Genomic DNA, 14,683 nt, shown 5'->3' with positions numbered 1-14,683 from the left:
AGGGAGGAAGGGAGAGAAGGAGGGATGAAGGAAGAAAAGAAGGAGTGGAGGAAAGGAGGGAGGGGAGGAAGGAAGTGAGGGAGAGAAGGAGGAAGGGAGGAAGGAAGGGAGGGAAGGAGGAAGAGCGGGAGGGAGGGAGAGAGAAAGGACGGGAGGGATGTAGGGAAATATATGAGGTAAAATGACAATTGATTCTATATTTCCGAACCAAAAGTTTTATGATTTTACCATGTCTTATACGATTCACTTTTGTAATATTATATTCCTCGACGGTCATGGAAGTTGTTCTTTTGTTTTGTGAGTTTCAATGAAATTGTTTTCCACTCATCCGTTTGTTTATTCATTCATCCGTCCATTAATTCATTCATTCATTCATTTATTCATTCATTCAATCATTCATTCATTCATTTAACCATCCATTCATTTATTCATCTACTGATTCACCACCATCACTGCCATCATCATCATCATCATCATCATCATCATCATCATCATCATCATCATCATCATCATCATTACTCTCCTTTCTAATCTCCATTTTTAGCCAAATCATCTTCCCCCAACCCCCTAAACACACACTCACACACACACAAACACACACACACACACACACACACACAAAACCTCATCCCACCCACCCACTCTCCCCCTTACCTTGGTACTGGGTTTCAGTCTGGGATGGAATATCACTCCTGCCTTAGAGTTGATGAGGAACGAATACACAGATCCCCACTGGTGTTTAGTCAGAAAGTTCTCGATCTCGTCCAATGTAGCATCAATCCCCACAACTCCGATATACCTAAAGCGATATTTTAATACAATATGTAACCCATTGCTTCACTCCGGTCTTGTGTCGGATTGAACTAAATGTGACCCTTAGCCTCAAAACTGTATTAAGTCGGGTTGGTTAAGATGTTGAAAACTGAATTTATAGCCAGAAATATCAGACTTATGTTGATTTTGTATGTTTTATTGAGGAGAATGGCAACCATATTTAAGGGTGATAATGCCAACAATTTATATTTTTGACCAGTTTTAACACTTAATCGGCTTTTAAGCACATGGTTCGTTCCGACATAATTCCGGTTTGAGACGATGGGTCACAAATGTGAATTAAAATTTATGATAATCACAAGTCACCATAAGTATTTATAACTGTTAAAAATTTACAGCACTTCAAGAAACAACAAGTATTCTCAATAATTATTTTTGGTTGTAAATTACGTGTTCCGTGGGGCATCGTTAGTTGCCGTCGCCTGGGCGCTACATTAACTCACTCAACCCTAGGGATTTTTACGACATATTTAAAATTGGAAAAAAAAATGTGTTAAAAATGAACATGTACATAGATGGTTTTATTCAACTACCATTAACATGTAAAAATTAAAAAAAAAACATTAGCTTTGATACTACGCCTATAATTTGTCTCATAAAAATGTAATGAATAGGCATGGGGTAAAAGTAACTATGGTAAACTACGGATATAGTCGGTGTTAGGGTTGAGTGAGTTAAAGCTTATAGATAATCCATCAAACAAACTTCGGGCGTCAACAGGAATCACCCACCCATGTTGTCCCAAGTGAGCAAATTTATTTGGTTTTATAATCTTGGCCGAAGAATAGTCTGACATGAACCAAATACGCTTCAACAGTCTGTTTTCTAGTGGTAGTGGTTGCTGTCGCGTTAGCGGTTACATCATTCATTGTTTATCTAATATTTATCTTCATCACTATTATCAGTACACTGTCGTCTCATCATGTCATCATCATCTACTATCATCATACATCATTCTTCATCATCTCGTCATCACTCATCATCATCATTTCATCATCATCATCATCACATCATCATCATCATCATCACATCTGTCTTATCGTCGTATCATCATCATCATCATCATCATCACATCATCATCATATCATCATCATCATTCATCATCACATCATCATCATCATCATCGATCGTATCATCATCATCATCATCATCATCATCATCATCATCATCATCATCATCATTATCATCATATATTATTATTATTATTATTATTATTTATTATTATTATTATATATTATTATTATTATTATTATTATTATTATTATTATCATTATTATTCCAACAACCACCACCAAAAACAAAAACAACAGCAACAACAACACCAACAAAAACACTAATCAAAAAAAAAACCCCGAAAACTACAACAAAAATACAGCACCACCACCACTACCACCAACAATAATATAAAAAACACACCACCCCCAATGCTTACTTTCCCGATTTCTTGCTAGTGACAGCCACAGCATGTGTAATCATCAGACTCAATCCCCACGAGTCCAGGTAGGGCGACGTCCACAGGGCGTGGTCAGTCATCGCCACTGCAGACAAGAACTCAAAGTAGTTACTCATCTGGGAGATGAGATTCTCGCCAGTCAGCAGCTTCCTCATGCTTCCATTGTGGTCGCAGGCAAGCGTGCCTGGGAATCTCTCGGCATCTTCTACTATTAAATAGCTGAATATTCTGGCCTGTAATGCATGGGTTTTAAACAATATTAAGGCATATTAAAGTGTCGATAGAGGAGATTAGGAATATAAAATAATAATAATAAATAATAGAGCTTTTATATAGCGCAATATCCACTAAACGTGCTCAAAGCGCTTTACAATGGGTCCCTGGTCAACAGCAACATTTAACATGTAGGACGGGACATAATGCCTGTTAGGCGATATTACAATTGTTCGGACAAAGACAACGCTGTAAACGGCCAGGTACTCATTTTACACCTGAGTACGGTGAGAGAATGTGAGTAAAGAGCCTTTTCCATGGACTCAACTAGCGAGGCTCGAACCCAGGACCTTCCGATCCGAAAGCGAGTGTCATACCACTAGACCACATAGCCGCATATAGTCATCAGTTTCTTCGTGTTTCCATTTTTGTTACAGGTTAGAGTGTCAGGGAATCTTTCGGCATCTTTTACGATCAAATAGAGGAATATTCTGGCCTGTAATGTATTGTTGAAAATTAGAAGGCCAATGAATTTGTCAAATGTAGAGATCAGAAATATTTTCAACGGCTTTCTAGTGCTGCTTCCATTGAGGTCGTAGGATAGTGTGCCAGGGAATCTATCGGCATGTCTACGGTTCGATGGCTGAATAATCTGGCCTGTAATCTATTGTTAAAAATTAGAAGGTCAATGAAAGTGTCAGTGTAGAGATCAGAAATAGATTCAACAGCTCTCTCGTGCTGCTTCCATAGAGGTCGTAGGATAGTGTGAAAGGGAATCTATCAGCATCTCTAGGATTAGATAGCTGAATACATATTCTGGCCTGAAATGTAATGACTTTTCAAAATATATGATGGCCAATGAAAATGTCAAATGGGGAAATCAGGAATGGATTCAACAATTTCCTCGTGCTTCCATTTGTGGTCGCAAGTCTGAGTTCTTTGCTTCGTACCTGAAAGGTATCGAGTTCGATCACCCACCGCTTGCACTGTGTCGCCTTGAACAAGTCACCTCACCCTAGCTCAATTTGGGGCGCTGCACTGGGCTATTCCAGTCTTCCCTTGGAATAGACCTGAGAGACAAATTTCCCATTAGTAGCAATGACTATGAAAAATGTTTTTTTCTCTTTTTGATGAAAATTTTTGTCTAAAATCAAAGCCCTATCTCCACTAAGTAAAAATGTTTTTGAATTTTGAAAATCCATTCATAAATAAACAAGTTAGGCAGTTTCAAAGGTGTCATTTATTTGGATGACCCGCAAAGAGGAAAAAAACGCGAAAATATGGGACACTTTTTCGGCATTTTTTTTTCGACCTTTGGTTGTATCTTGCGTAATAAGTGGATTAAAAGATTGAAACTTGAAGAGCAAATTAGGATGGTTTTTTGTAAAATACGGGAAAAGTACTCGTCATATTCATATGAAATTTTACAACCAAAAGAAGAAATGTTCATGTATTACCTTGTCAGCGACAAAACCTCCACGCCCGGTAGTTTTAGAAATATTTTACTCCAAAGAGTAAAAATCTATTTTTAACGGTCTTCTGGTAATCGCACGAGTTTTGTCGCTTGACATAACCTAAAATGACCTTTTTTCTAACTGTGTGCCAACTTTCATTCATATTCATCGATAAACAGCGTAGTAATTAATTTTTAAAAATAGCATATACGAAACGGGTTCGTCCCATATTTTGACGCGAATTTGGGCACTTTATAAGCGAAAAAGAGGCCCAACGATTTGTGCAGGATAGTCATTGCTACCATAAGGGATGAATAAAGAGAATTTTATTTTTTTATTTTTTTTCTGGACAAATGTGTTTTCTAAGAAAAAGGTGCTCTATCACATATAGCAGTGTATGTTGGACCGTTTTTACTGAATGAGCAGAAACGGCGATTCAACTCGAGGTTTGCAGAACGAGGGTCGAGTCACATCGCTATTATTGGCCACTTAGATTACGTTGATGCCGAGTTAGGAAAAAATCAAACCCAGTCTATAAGGGTTGGAGATCCCGATAGCCCAATTGATAGAGTACTTACTTCACACATCAGGGGATCGGATCGCTCCTGGTAAAGTCGAGATTTATTCCGACTCCCCTGTTCACCCAGCAGTGATTGGGGTAGCTGAGGCTGTTAGATCTGTCGAAAAGTACTTTTCGATTGACTAGCATCCTATCAAAGACGGTGAAAAATTGCTTTTGTTCGTTTCACGCTATGGAAACCGGAATACACTCCGGCTCCATCGGCTCTGAATGATTTCTATTTTAAGGGTTGACTCACATTGGGTTGTAGATGTCTATTCTTGTCCATAGCAACTTCATAGACGGATGTAAAATTGTATTTGCAGATAGGTCCAGGGACGTAGCCACTCCTTGTGTAGTAACCTGGGGCAGATGGAAAGTACAACAATATCGAGTTTAGACAGTATGCGCTTGGCTAAGAAACTCACAACATTGCCATCCGGAAGTATAACGGACCAACACACAAAACTCTGTGTAACCTTAAACGTTTATAGTCTGGTTAATACAGTTGAGTGAGAATTACTCATAAACGTGGATGGCAAAAAAAAAACAATAACAAAGACAGGAGTGACGTCAACTTCATTCTATCTATAGAAAAGATTAGAATTTGGGAATAGGTAATGATTGGTATGAGAAAGTGTGTGAATGACACAGGGCCAGAGAGAGCAGAATGAAAAAATGCAAGAAAAAAAATCATCCAGAAAATAACCAACTGGTCTCTACCAGACACTGGCCGGGTAGGGTTGGATAAGACTAATTATGGGGATGATTTTTTGGTGTTTTTTAAAAGTATTTTTCTGTCTGCTTTGTTTAGCATACCCGATAGCTCAGTTGGTAGAGCACTCGCTTCATACGTAAAGGGACCGTTATGAGCCTTGTGGCTCTGAAGAACTACTTTAATGGCTCTAAATCGTTTTATTACTGATATATTATTACTTTAAAAATGTTGAGTGTTCGGTGTTTACCTGGTCCACACCTGACGTCTTCCCCATCTGTATCTTTCCCATCTGTGGCAAACACGATGATAGACTGACACCCAGTCCTGGGGACGCTACGAAGGAGGTCAAAGGCTGTGTCGAAACCTTTCCTGGGTAAAACAACAAATGACAGAATAATTCCTTCATGGCAACAAATATGTAGGAAGACCACTCAATATCAATAGTAACTACCCTGAACCAGGATCCCTCTACATATCAGAAATTTCTGGATTCAGGTGAGGCCGAATTAATCCCCGAAGAACTAAGAAATACTGCAGTGCACTCCGTTAACTAAAGTCACAACAAGATCTTGACAGGCTCAAAACTCTGGCCCAGGACGTGACCAATGGAAACAATTAACAACATGAGTGGAGAGAGAAGCTATACTCATCTGTGACTGAATCACACAATTCTCAGCAAGCGTCATTCAGACTGCGAGGCTTATTACTACTACTACTCTACTACTACTACTACTACTACTACTACTACTACTACTACTACTACTACTACTACTACTACTGCTACTACTACTACTACTACTACTACTACTACTACTACTACTACTACTACTACTACTACTACAATAAATACAATAATTACACTCAATTTAGTATTTTTGTGTATCTAAATAAAGTCTCTTTAATTTCCGGGATGAAAAAGTCATTTTTAATTTGGGGCCATGACACCAAGGGAAGAAATTTATAATAGTAAATGTAGCTTAAATGGGACAATAAAATAAAAGCGTTCTAGCTTGAGCTAAAAGAATGCTTCGTCCACCAGATGTTTGTTTTTTAAATTATTCGATGATCTGATTAAGATTCGCCTACTTAATCACATATCTGAGGAAAGAGAGGCCAATATTAGTTTAGGCTCTTCGCGGATTACAATCAAATTAATTTGCGTGCGGACAGAGCGTTCAGATACCTTCTCGATTTGGCTCCCTAATTGTTAATAATAAATTTAGAATTTTTACAAAGAATGAGGAAGTTTATTCAACTTCACTTGCTAAAAAAGGCATTGTCTTCTCTGCGCTAATATTATTGTCTCGTCTTGATTACTGCCATTCGGTGCTACTCACTGGAACTCCCTAACATGGGATTTGACACCTACAAAAAGTTCAGAAGAGGCGAGCCAGAAAGCCACGATTGACCGTCTTAACTCACTCAACCCTAACACCGACTGTATCCGTAAATTACCAGGGTTACTTTTACCCCATGCCTATTTATTACATTTTTCTTAGACAAATTAAAGGCGTTATATCAAAGCTAATGTTTTTAGTTTTTGCATGTTAATGGTAGTTGAATAAAACTGTCTATGTACATGCTCATTTTTAATACATTTTTTTCAAATTTTGAAAAGTAGCAAAAGTCTGTAGGGTTGAGTGAGTTAATCAAACAAAATGTCCAATCCATGCTGAGATCAATAAACTCGCTCCCTGTTTGAGTTAAAATCGACTACAGAATTGTCTTTTTATATATATAAAAAAAAGTGAATAAAAAATAAGTTCCCTTTATTCACCCCAAGGGGAAATCTGTCCTTTGGGTCTATCCCAAGGGAAGACTGGAATAACCCAGGCGTCAGCCGTAGTGCAAAGTGAGCTAGGGCGAGGTGACTTGCTCAAGGCCACACAACGAGGCGGGTAGTCGAATTCGGTACCTTTTGGGTACGAAGCAAAGACCATACCGTGAGTCCCTAATACTTAAATGCACTAAATTTAAGCAATACTACCTAAAATCACTTCGTTATTAAAATCAGATTTACGAATAGATGATTTAGAAGCAACGTATGGCCTTACTCCAGCTCTGTGGTCCCTCCAGCTTTGAGTTTTTCAATCTTCTCGATGAGATCTTTCCGATGAGCGTTGGTTGCTGGCACCATTCGATCTGATTGGCAGCTCAAGACTCGTGTATCGTAGTAATGCCATCTGGGGGAAAAGATTAAAGTTACTACATCAATAGATCGTGGTCTGTAAATACATGTTACCAAACCACATCAAGTCATTTCCATGCTTCTTATAGGAGGGGGGGGGGGGGGGGGGGGGGCGATAGCTCAATTGGTAGAGCACTCGCTTAACACGCAAAGGGACCAGGATCGATCCCGGGTGCAGTCGAGATTTTGTTCTGACCCCCCATGTCCACCCAGCAGTTATTGGGTAGCTGGATCTATTAGATCTGGCGGACAGTATTTTGCGATAGACTAGCGTGATGTCCAAAGGGTAGCAAGCAATTGTTATTGTCTGTTTCACGCTATAGAAACAGGGATAAACTCCGGCTCCATGGGCCTAATGGCTCTGAAGGATTACTTTTATAGGAGGCAATACAAATATACTGCCATGTTCTCTAAAACACGTTGTTCTTTTCTTGTTCATTTTGACAAGCTAGTTATTCCTTAAAATACTGTTTGATTGTAATCGGAGTCACGTTGATAAATGTTCTAAAACCAGTCATTTCTCTTTGACTATCATTCTTCTGTTGACACGTCAGATTTGAAACTGTTTGACTAGTTCAAGGTCATTTAATTCGATAGATATTGAAACTATAGATAGAATGCGCTTGGCCAAGGAGTTCACAACATTGCCATCCGGAAGTATAACGGACCAACACACAAACTCTGTGTAACCATGAACTTTTATAGTCTGGTTAATAGAGTTTAGTGAGAACAACTCACAAACGCGGATGGCAAAAACAATAACAAAGGCCTGAGTGACGTCATCTGCATACTATCTATAGCTTTTCTGGCCAAACTATAAAAAATGGACATTGTCAGAACAGGGCAGTCGTCACTTTTTGTCATGTTTTATTCTGTTAACCAATCAATAATACTATGGTAATTTTTAAGATATAAATTAAAACAATAGAAAATTTAGAATTCCTTTTACCAACAGAGAACCAAACTGATTTGATGACATACAGTTAGTAGAAGCAACAACAACAACAACAACGACGACGACAACAAAACACAATAGGGAATGAGATTAGCGGAAGAGTAGCGTCCCATGATTGGACGTCACCTTACAGAGAGAACGCCAATTTGATTTTGAAGTGTCTCAAGCCGCTTTCACCGGAAGCGAGGACGAGAGACGCATGCGCACAACCAAAATGACACATCATAACTTTTCCGCCGGTGACGTCACAGACTATGGGTGACGTCCAATCAAGGGACGCTAATCTCATTCCTTATTCAATGGAGAAGAAAGAAGTCACAAGTTCCAGATAATAACCTAGGAAAAGTAGAAAACGGTAGAGGCTGTCTGAAGCCGGTGATCGTGAAAATACTAACGAAAGAGTGAAAATGGAGATGCATTGGAGACAATGTTTTGTTCTCATACGAAGCATCTCCATTTACACTCTTTCGTCAATATAATAACCAACCTTCTCAATCTAGTATTACGTTGGAGTGAAGTAGACGCCAAAATCTAATTTCATGATACGATCTTAGAAATATGTGACTTATCACCTCAAAACAGTATATTGTCGGGATGATTAAGTTGCTGAAAATTGAATTCATAGCCAGAAATATAAGACTTGCGTCGAATTTATATACTTTATAGAGGAGGATGAATATCATATTTCAAGTTTCTAAGTAGTAACAATTCATATTTTTGACTAGTTCAAATTTAATTGGACTTTTTGGCATCTGGTTCATCCCGACAAAACACTGTTTTGAGACGCTGTGTTACATATTAGATTATTGCCTTTTGTGATACTAACTGTGTTTATTATCCCTAATAAAATATATGAACCTATACCAAGTTCCATGTTTTTTACTATAAATTCGATTTGAAGTTTTTACATTACCCGTAGTGGAGCGGACTAAAGCCATGCTATTTGTCATGTGCGGCTATGCGGTCTAGTGGTATGACACTCGCTTTCGGATCGATAGGTCCTGGGTTCGAGACTCGCGCTCGGTGCATAATTTAGTCCTTGGGAAAGGCTCTTTACTCACATTCTCTAGCAAGGACTATGAAAAATGTTTTTTTCTCTTTCTGAGGAAAATTTTTGTCTGAAATCAAAGCCCTATCTCCACTGAGTAAAAATCCATTCATAAATAAACAAGCTATGCAGTTTCAAAGGTGTCATTTATTTGGATGACCCACAAAGAGGAAAAAAACGCGAAAATATGGGACGCTTTTTCGGCATTTTTTTCGACCTTTGGTTGTATCTTGCGTAATAAGTGGATTAAAAGATTAAAATTTGGCAATTTTATGGCAAATTTGATAGAGAATATGATGAAAACATTAGAAGAGTTCTAACTTATATATAAACACACACACACACACACAAACACAGAGAGAGAGAGAGAGAGAGAGAGAGAGAGAGAGAGAGAGAGAGAGAGAGAGAGAGAGAGAGAGAGAGAGAGAGAGAGGGATTGCGTACGTAAACAAAAGAAATATAGAAAAAAGAGAAATTGGACAAGGGGACAAAGGTTACTGATAGAACGTGACTTGGAACACAATAATTAAACCCATGCTGAGATTGTAGATCATATTGCAATCGAAAACTTTTAACTATAATTTCTTAAATTCTTGTAAATTAAACAGTCAAATTATCAGCTGTTTATTGAACCCAAACGCAATGGCAGACGATAAACACCCCTCTGCCAGTGAGACCGCGCAGACATTTTGACTAGTCATGAACTTTAAAACGAGGTCAACCAATCAGAAAGCGCTTTGCCACGACTCGCTCAGCTGCTGTTTGGTGCCAAATCGTTTTGAACTTGTGATTCGGGCTGTAGGGGGGCAAAATGGCTTTGTCTTTTACAAATGAAGAACAAATTAGGATAGTGTTTTGAAAAATACGGGAAAAGTACTCGTCATATTCATATGAAATTTTACAACCTAAAAGAAGAAATGTTCATGTTTTACCTTGTCAGCGACAAAACCTACACGCCCGGTAGTTTTAGAAATATTTTACTCAAAAGAGTAAGAATCTATTTTTAACGGTCTTCTGGTAATTGTACGAGTTTTGTCGCTTGACATAATCTAAAATGACCTTTTTTCTAACTGTGTGCCAACTTTCAGTCATATTCATCGATAAACAGCGTCATAATTAATTTTTTAAAATAGCATATACCAAACGGCTTCGTCCCATATTTTGTCGCGAATTTGGGCACTTCGTGAGCGAAAAAGAGGCCCAAAGATTTGTGCGGGATAGTCCTTGCTACATTTTCTCAAAGTACTCAGATGTAAAATGCGTACCTGGCCTTTAACAGCGTTGTCTTTGTCCAAAAAATTGTAATATCGCCTAACAGGCGTCATGTCCCGTCCTACTTGTTAAATGTTGCCGGTGACCAGGGACCCCTTGTAAAGCGCTTTGAGCACATTTAGTGGATATTGCGCTATATAAAGCTCAATTTTTTTTAATTTCTCATCCTACATGTTAAGTGTTTCTATTGGCTAGGAACCCCTTATAAAGAAAGCTCTTTGAGCACGTTTAGTGGATATTGCGCTCCCAACCACAAATTGATCCAAGCCCGGCCCCACTTACTTCCCAACTTCGTTCCAGTGACTATTCCTGGCACAGATGACGTTGACGTAGTCCTGTTTGGTCAGTGTGTTGATGACTGTCTTTGCCACGGCCTTCGCAATAGAAAACTTTTCTCCTTTCATCGACAGACTGGAATGGAAGAATGAGTAAGAAACACACAATGTGCGTCATCCTATAGGGAATGAGATTAGCGGAAGAGTAGCGTCCCGTGATTGGACGTCACCTTACAGAGAGAACGTCAATTTGGTTTTAAAGTGTCTCAAGCCGCTTTCACCGGAAGCGAGGACGAGAGACGCATGCGCACAACCAACATGACGTTCTCTCGCTAATAACTTTTCCGCCGGTGACGTCACAGACTATGGGTGACGTCCAATCAAGGGACGCTACTCTTCCGCTAATCTCATTCCCTATTGTTGGACAGCTACAAATGTGCGTCATCCTATATCACCATATAGGTATAAAAGTTGATGAAAAATACCGTGTGTGAGGTCGATGATGGGGGGATAAGATAAAAGTACTCTTGGATTCTTGGGTTTGAAATTTCGAACTCATTCCCATTACGCGCTCCCAAGTTTGCGTAGGGAAACTTAAAAACTTGGAATTCAAGAATAGAACCTCTATCAATTCAATATAATGCATTGAAATTGTCTTTTGAATATAAATATTGTGAATGTATGTTTGAGCTGTTCCTACTTCATTTTGGTTAAATTCACGAATACACTTATATTACTAATTATTAATTTATTATTTTGTTTTATTTGCATATTGTAAAGCGCCTCTGAGCACACTGTGGATCTAGGCGCTATATTAATCAATTCATTAATTCATAATGGAATGGATAAGTCGAGCAAATAACAAATTTTCTTACAGTATAAGAAAAACTTTGTCAAATTTTATCTAATCAACCTCTATCGAGTTTCATAACTGGACATGGCAGAACTGCATCAAATATGTGCAGATGGAAACTTGGAAACAGTGATACCTGACGGAAATGTCAGGCAGCCCCAGAGGCCATCGAATACATCGTCCTCCACTGTCCAGTCACTAAACTTGAAGGTGGCTATGGGACCGTCCTTAGGGCGGAGGAAGACTTTAGAAGCTGGGTTGACGCAATACATTTGGAGGTGTCGCCATACGCTACTACTACTACTACTATTACTACTACTACTACTACTATTACTACTACTACTACTACAACTACTACTACTACCACGACTACTACTACTACCACTACTACTACAACTACTACTACTACCACTACTACTACTACCACTACTATTACGACAACTACTACTACCACTACTACTACCACTACTACTACTACTACTACTATTATTACTACTACTAATAATAATAATACTACTACTACTACTACTACTACTACTACTACTACTACTACTACTACTACTACTACTACTACTACTACTACAACTGCTACTACCACTACTACTACTACTACTACTACTACTACTACTACTACTACTACTACTACTACTACTACTATCGAATTTACCTGCAGTCCAGGATGATGATGACATCCTTAGGTCCGCTAGTGGCCTGGATGTACCAAGGTCTGACGCGAGGATCGTAATCATCGTAGAAGCCTGCAAAGTTGGTGGACCACTCACGCCCTGGGAACAGGCGGGTCACCCCGGTGGTCGCACCGAAATATTGCCACCTGGTGAGAGGAATGTAAAGAATTGGGAGAGAGAGAAAGAGAGAGAGTGTGTGTGTGTGAGAGAGAGAGAGAGAGAGAGAGAGAGAGAGAGAGGGGGGGGGGGAGGGGGGAAAAGAGAATCGAATATCGATTAAATGTTTACGATAAGGCTTTAAATTGAGCTTTATATAGCGCAGTATCCACTAAATGTGCTCAAAGCGCTTTACAAGGGGTCCCTGGTCAACAGCAACATTTAACATGTAGGACGGGACATGACGCCTTTTAGGCGATATTACAATTTATTGGACAAAGACAACGCTGTTAACGGCCAGGTACTCATTTTACACCTGAGTACGGTGAGAGAATGTGAGTAAAGAGCCTTTTCCAAGGACTCAACTATACGCCGAGCGCGAGGCTCGAACCCAGGACCTTCCGATCCGAAAGCGGGTGTCATACCACTAGACCACACAGCCGCTTTAAGGTTTAACAAACATACAAAATACCCATTCATGATACTGTAATGAACGTAGCAGAGCAAATTTAGGATAATTGAGATTCGTTATTTATAATTCTGTATCAATAAACGTAAATGTACTTTTTGTGGCAAATTGAAAAGTCACCAATTTCTTCAATCACTCATGATAAAAAAACGTGAGCATTTATATAGCGCAATTTTAACTCAATTCACTAAACGTGCTCAAAGGGGTGCCAAGCCAACAGCAACATTTAACATGTAGGACAAGGCATGACGCGTGATAGATAATAATAACGACAGAGACAACGCTGTTACAGTCAGGTGCTCATAATATTACACCGAGTATGGTGAGAGAATGTTGAGTAAAGAGCCTTTACCAAGGACTCAACTATGCGCCGCTCAGAGCGGGACTTGAGCACTGGACCTTCCGTTTCGAAGGCGAGTGCCATGCCACAAGACCACATAGCCGCACAATAATCTTACAAAGTCGGGAATGGACTCAGGATAGACACGACGTTTGAAACTACTTTTTTTTGGAGATGGAGTGGTGGATGGCGTCGACTGCATGGCGTCCTTCTCACGGCCAGAGGAGTTGTCGTATCAGTAAGGTCGCGGGTTCGAGCCCCCCATCGCCACGAATTTTTTTTTTCTATTATTGTCTTCTGGTACTTTTCTACTCACTTCATTTTCTATTATAGATAGTATGCGCTTGGCTAAGAAGCTCGTAACATTGCCATCCAGAAGTATAACGGACCAACACACAAAACGTTGTGTATCCATGAACGTTTATAATCAGGTTAATACAGTTCAGTGAGAATCTCATTAACGTGGATGGCAAAAAACAATAACAAAGACCCTATTGACGTCATCTTCGTTCTATCTTTAATCTTACAAAGAACACGTTACCTGAGTAGAGGGTCTTCTGCAGCGTTTTGGAGGAACGTCTCTTCCAGTCGACTGGTGAGCAAGACGGTATCTATGACCCTTGGGTCGTCCCTGGGGACTTCGTCAGCGATCTTGATGGTGGAGTTCACCGCGCTGACCTTCTGGCGGAAATAGCTGCCGTGAATGAAAGATGGAAATTCAAAGATTGAGGCAAACAATTCTAATTTAATTAACCCTCTCCTAACCGCCTGCAGCAAAATCGTCGCATTCCTTACGACACAATATACATTTTTCTTATTCAGATTTATTTTTTACATCACAAACTTTGTAGAATGATCTTTGTTTAATAAATAAGAACATAAAGTTGTTTTGTAGAGAGCTTGTTTGAGTTTAAAAAATAAAAAATCAATTTTTCTGCTATGTAAGTCAAGCCTGCCATTTTGGGAAAATAGTGAAAATGTTCGGTAAGGAGAGCGTTGATATTCTTAAGATTGCCTTTGATAAAGAACTTAATAACATAATATTTGATTTCCATAAATAAATGTACAATGACATTGCACATTATTTGCATTTTGAAACTTTTGAATGTATTATTTGAACATATAAAAAGAATTTATATTACGAATCTTGATTGCGTGTTAGATATAATTTAATATTTTGAAACAGCGATATGGACCGCAAAAGTCTCAG

At 39.0% G+C, this 14,683-nt stretch overlaps 1 protein-coding gene across 1 annotated transcript in view; it reads right to left on the bottom strand.

Moving 5' to 3' along the window:
* LOC144971227 (voltage-dependent calcium channel subunit alpha-2/delta-2-like) overlaps nt 1–14,683 on the bottom strand; it is a 42,072-nt gene that overhangs the window by 20,211 nt on the left and 7,178 nt on the right. Inside the window, 8 exon segments of the mRNA XM_078911739.1 lie at nt 655–799; nt 2,267–2,520; nt 4,773–4,876; nt 5,479–5,600; nt 7,286–7,414; nt 10,977–11,105; nt 12,490–12,654; nt 14,015–14,167. Coding sequence (XP_078767865.1) covers nt 655–799; nt 2,267–2,520; nt 4,773–4,876; nt 5,479–5,600; nt 7,286–7,414; nt 10,977–11,105; nt 12,490–12,654; nt 14,015–14,167 — 1,201 coding nt within the window.

The sequence above is a fragment of the Berghia stephanieae genome, chromosome 1 (assembly GCF_034508935.2).
Source record: "Berghia stephanieae isolate SIO BIC M18660-M18661 chromosome 1, UCSD_Bste_1.3, whole genome shotgun sequence".
Classification (NCBI taxonomy): Eukaryota; Metazoa; Mollusca; class Gastropoda; order Nudibranchia; family Aeolidiidae; genus Berghia; species Berghia stephanieae.
This window is presented reverse-complemented; position numbering and strand designations above follow the sequence as displayed.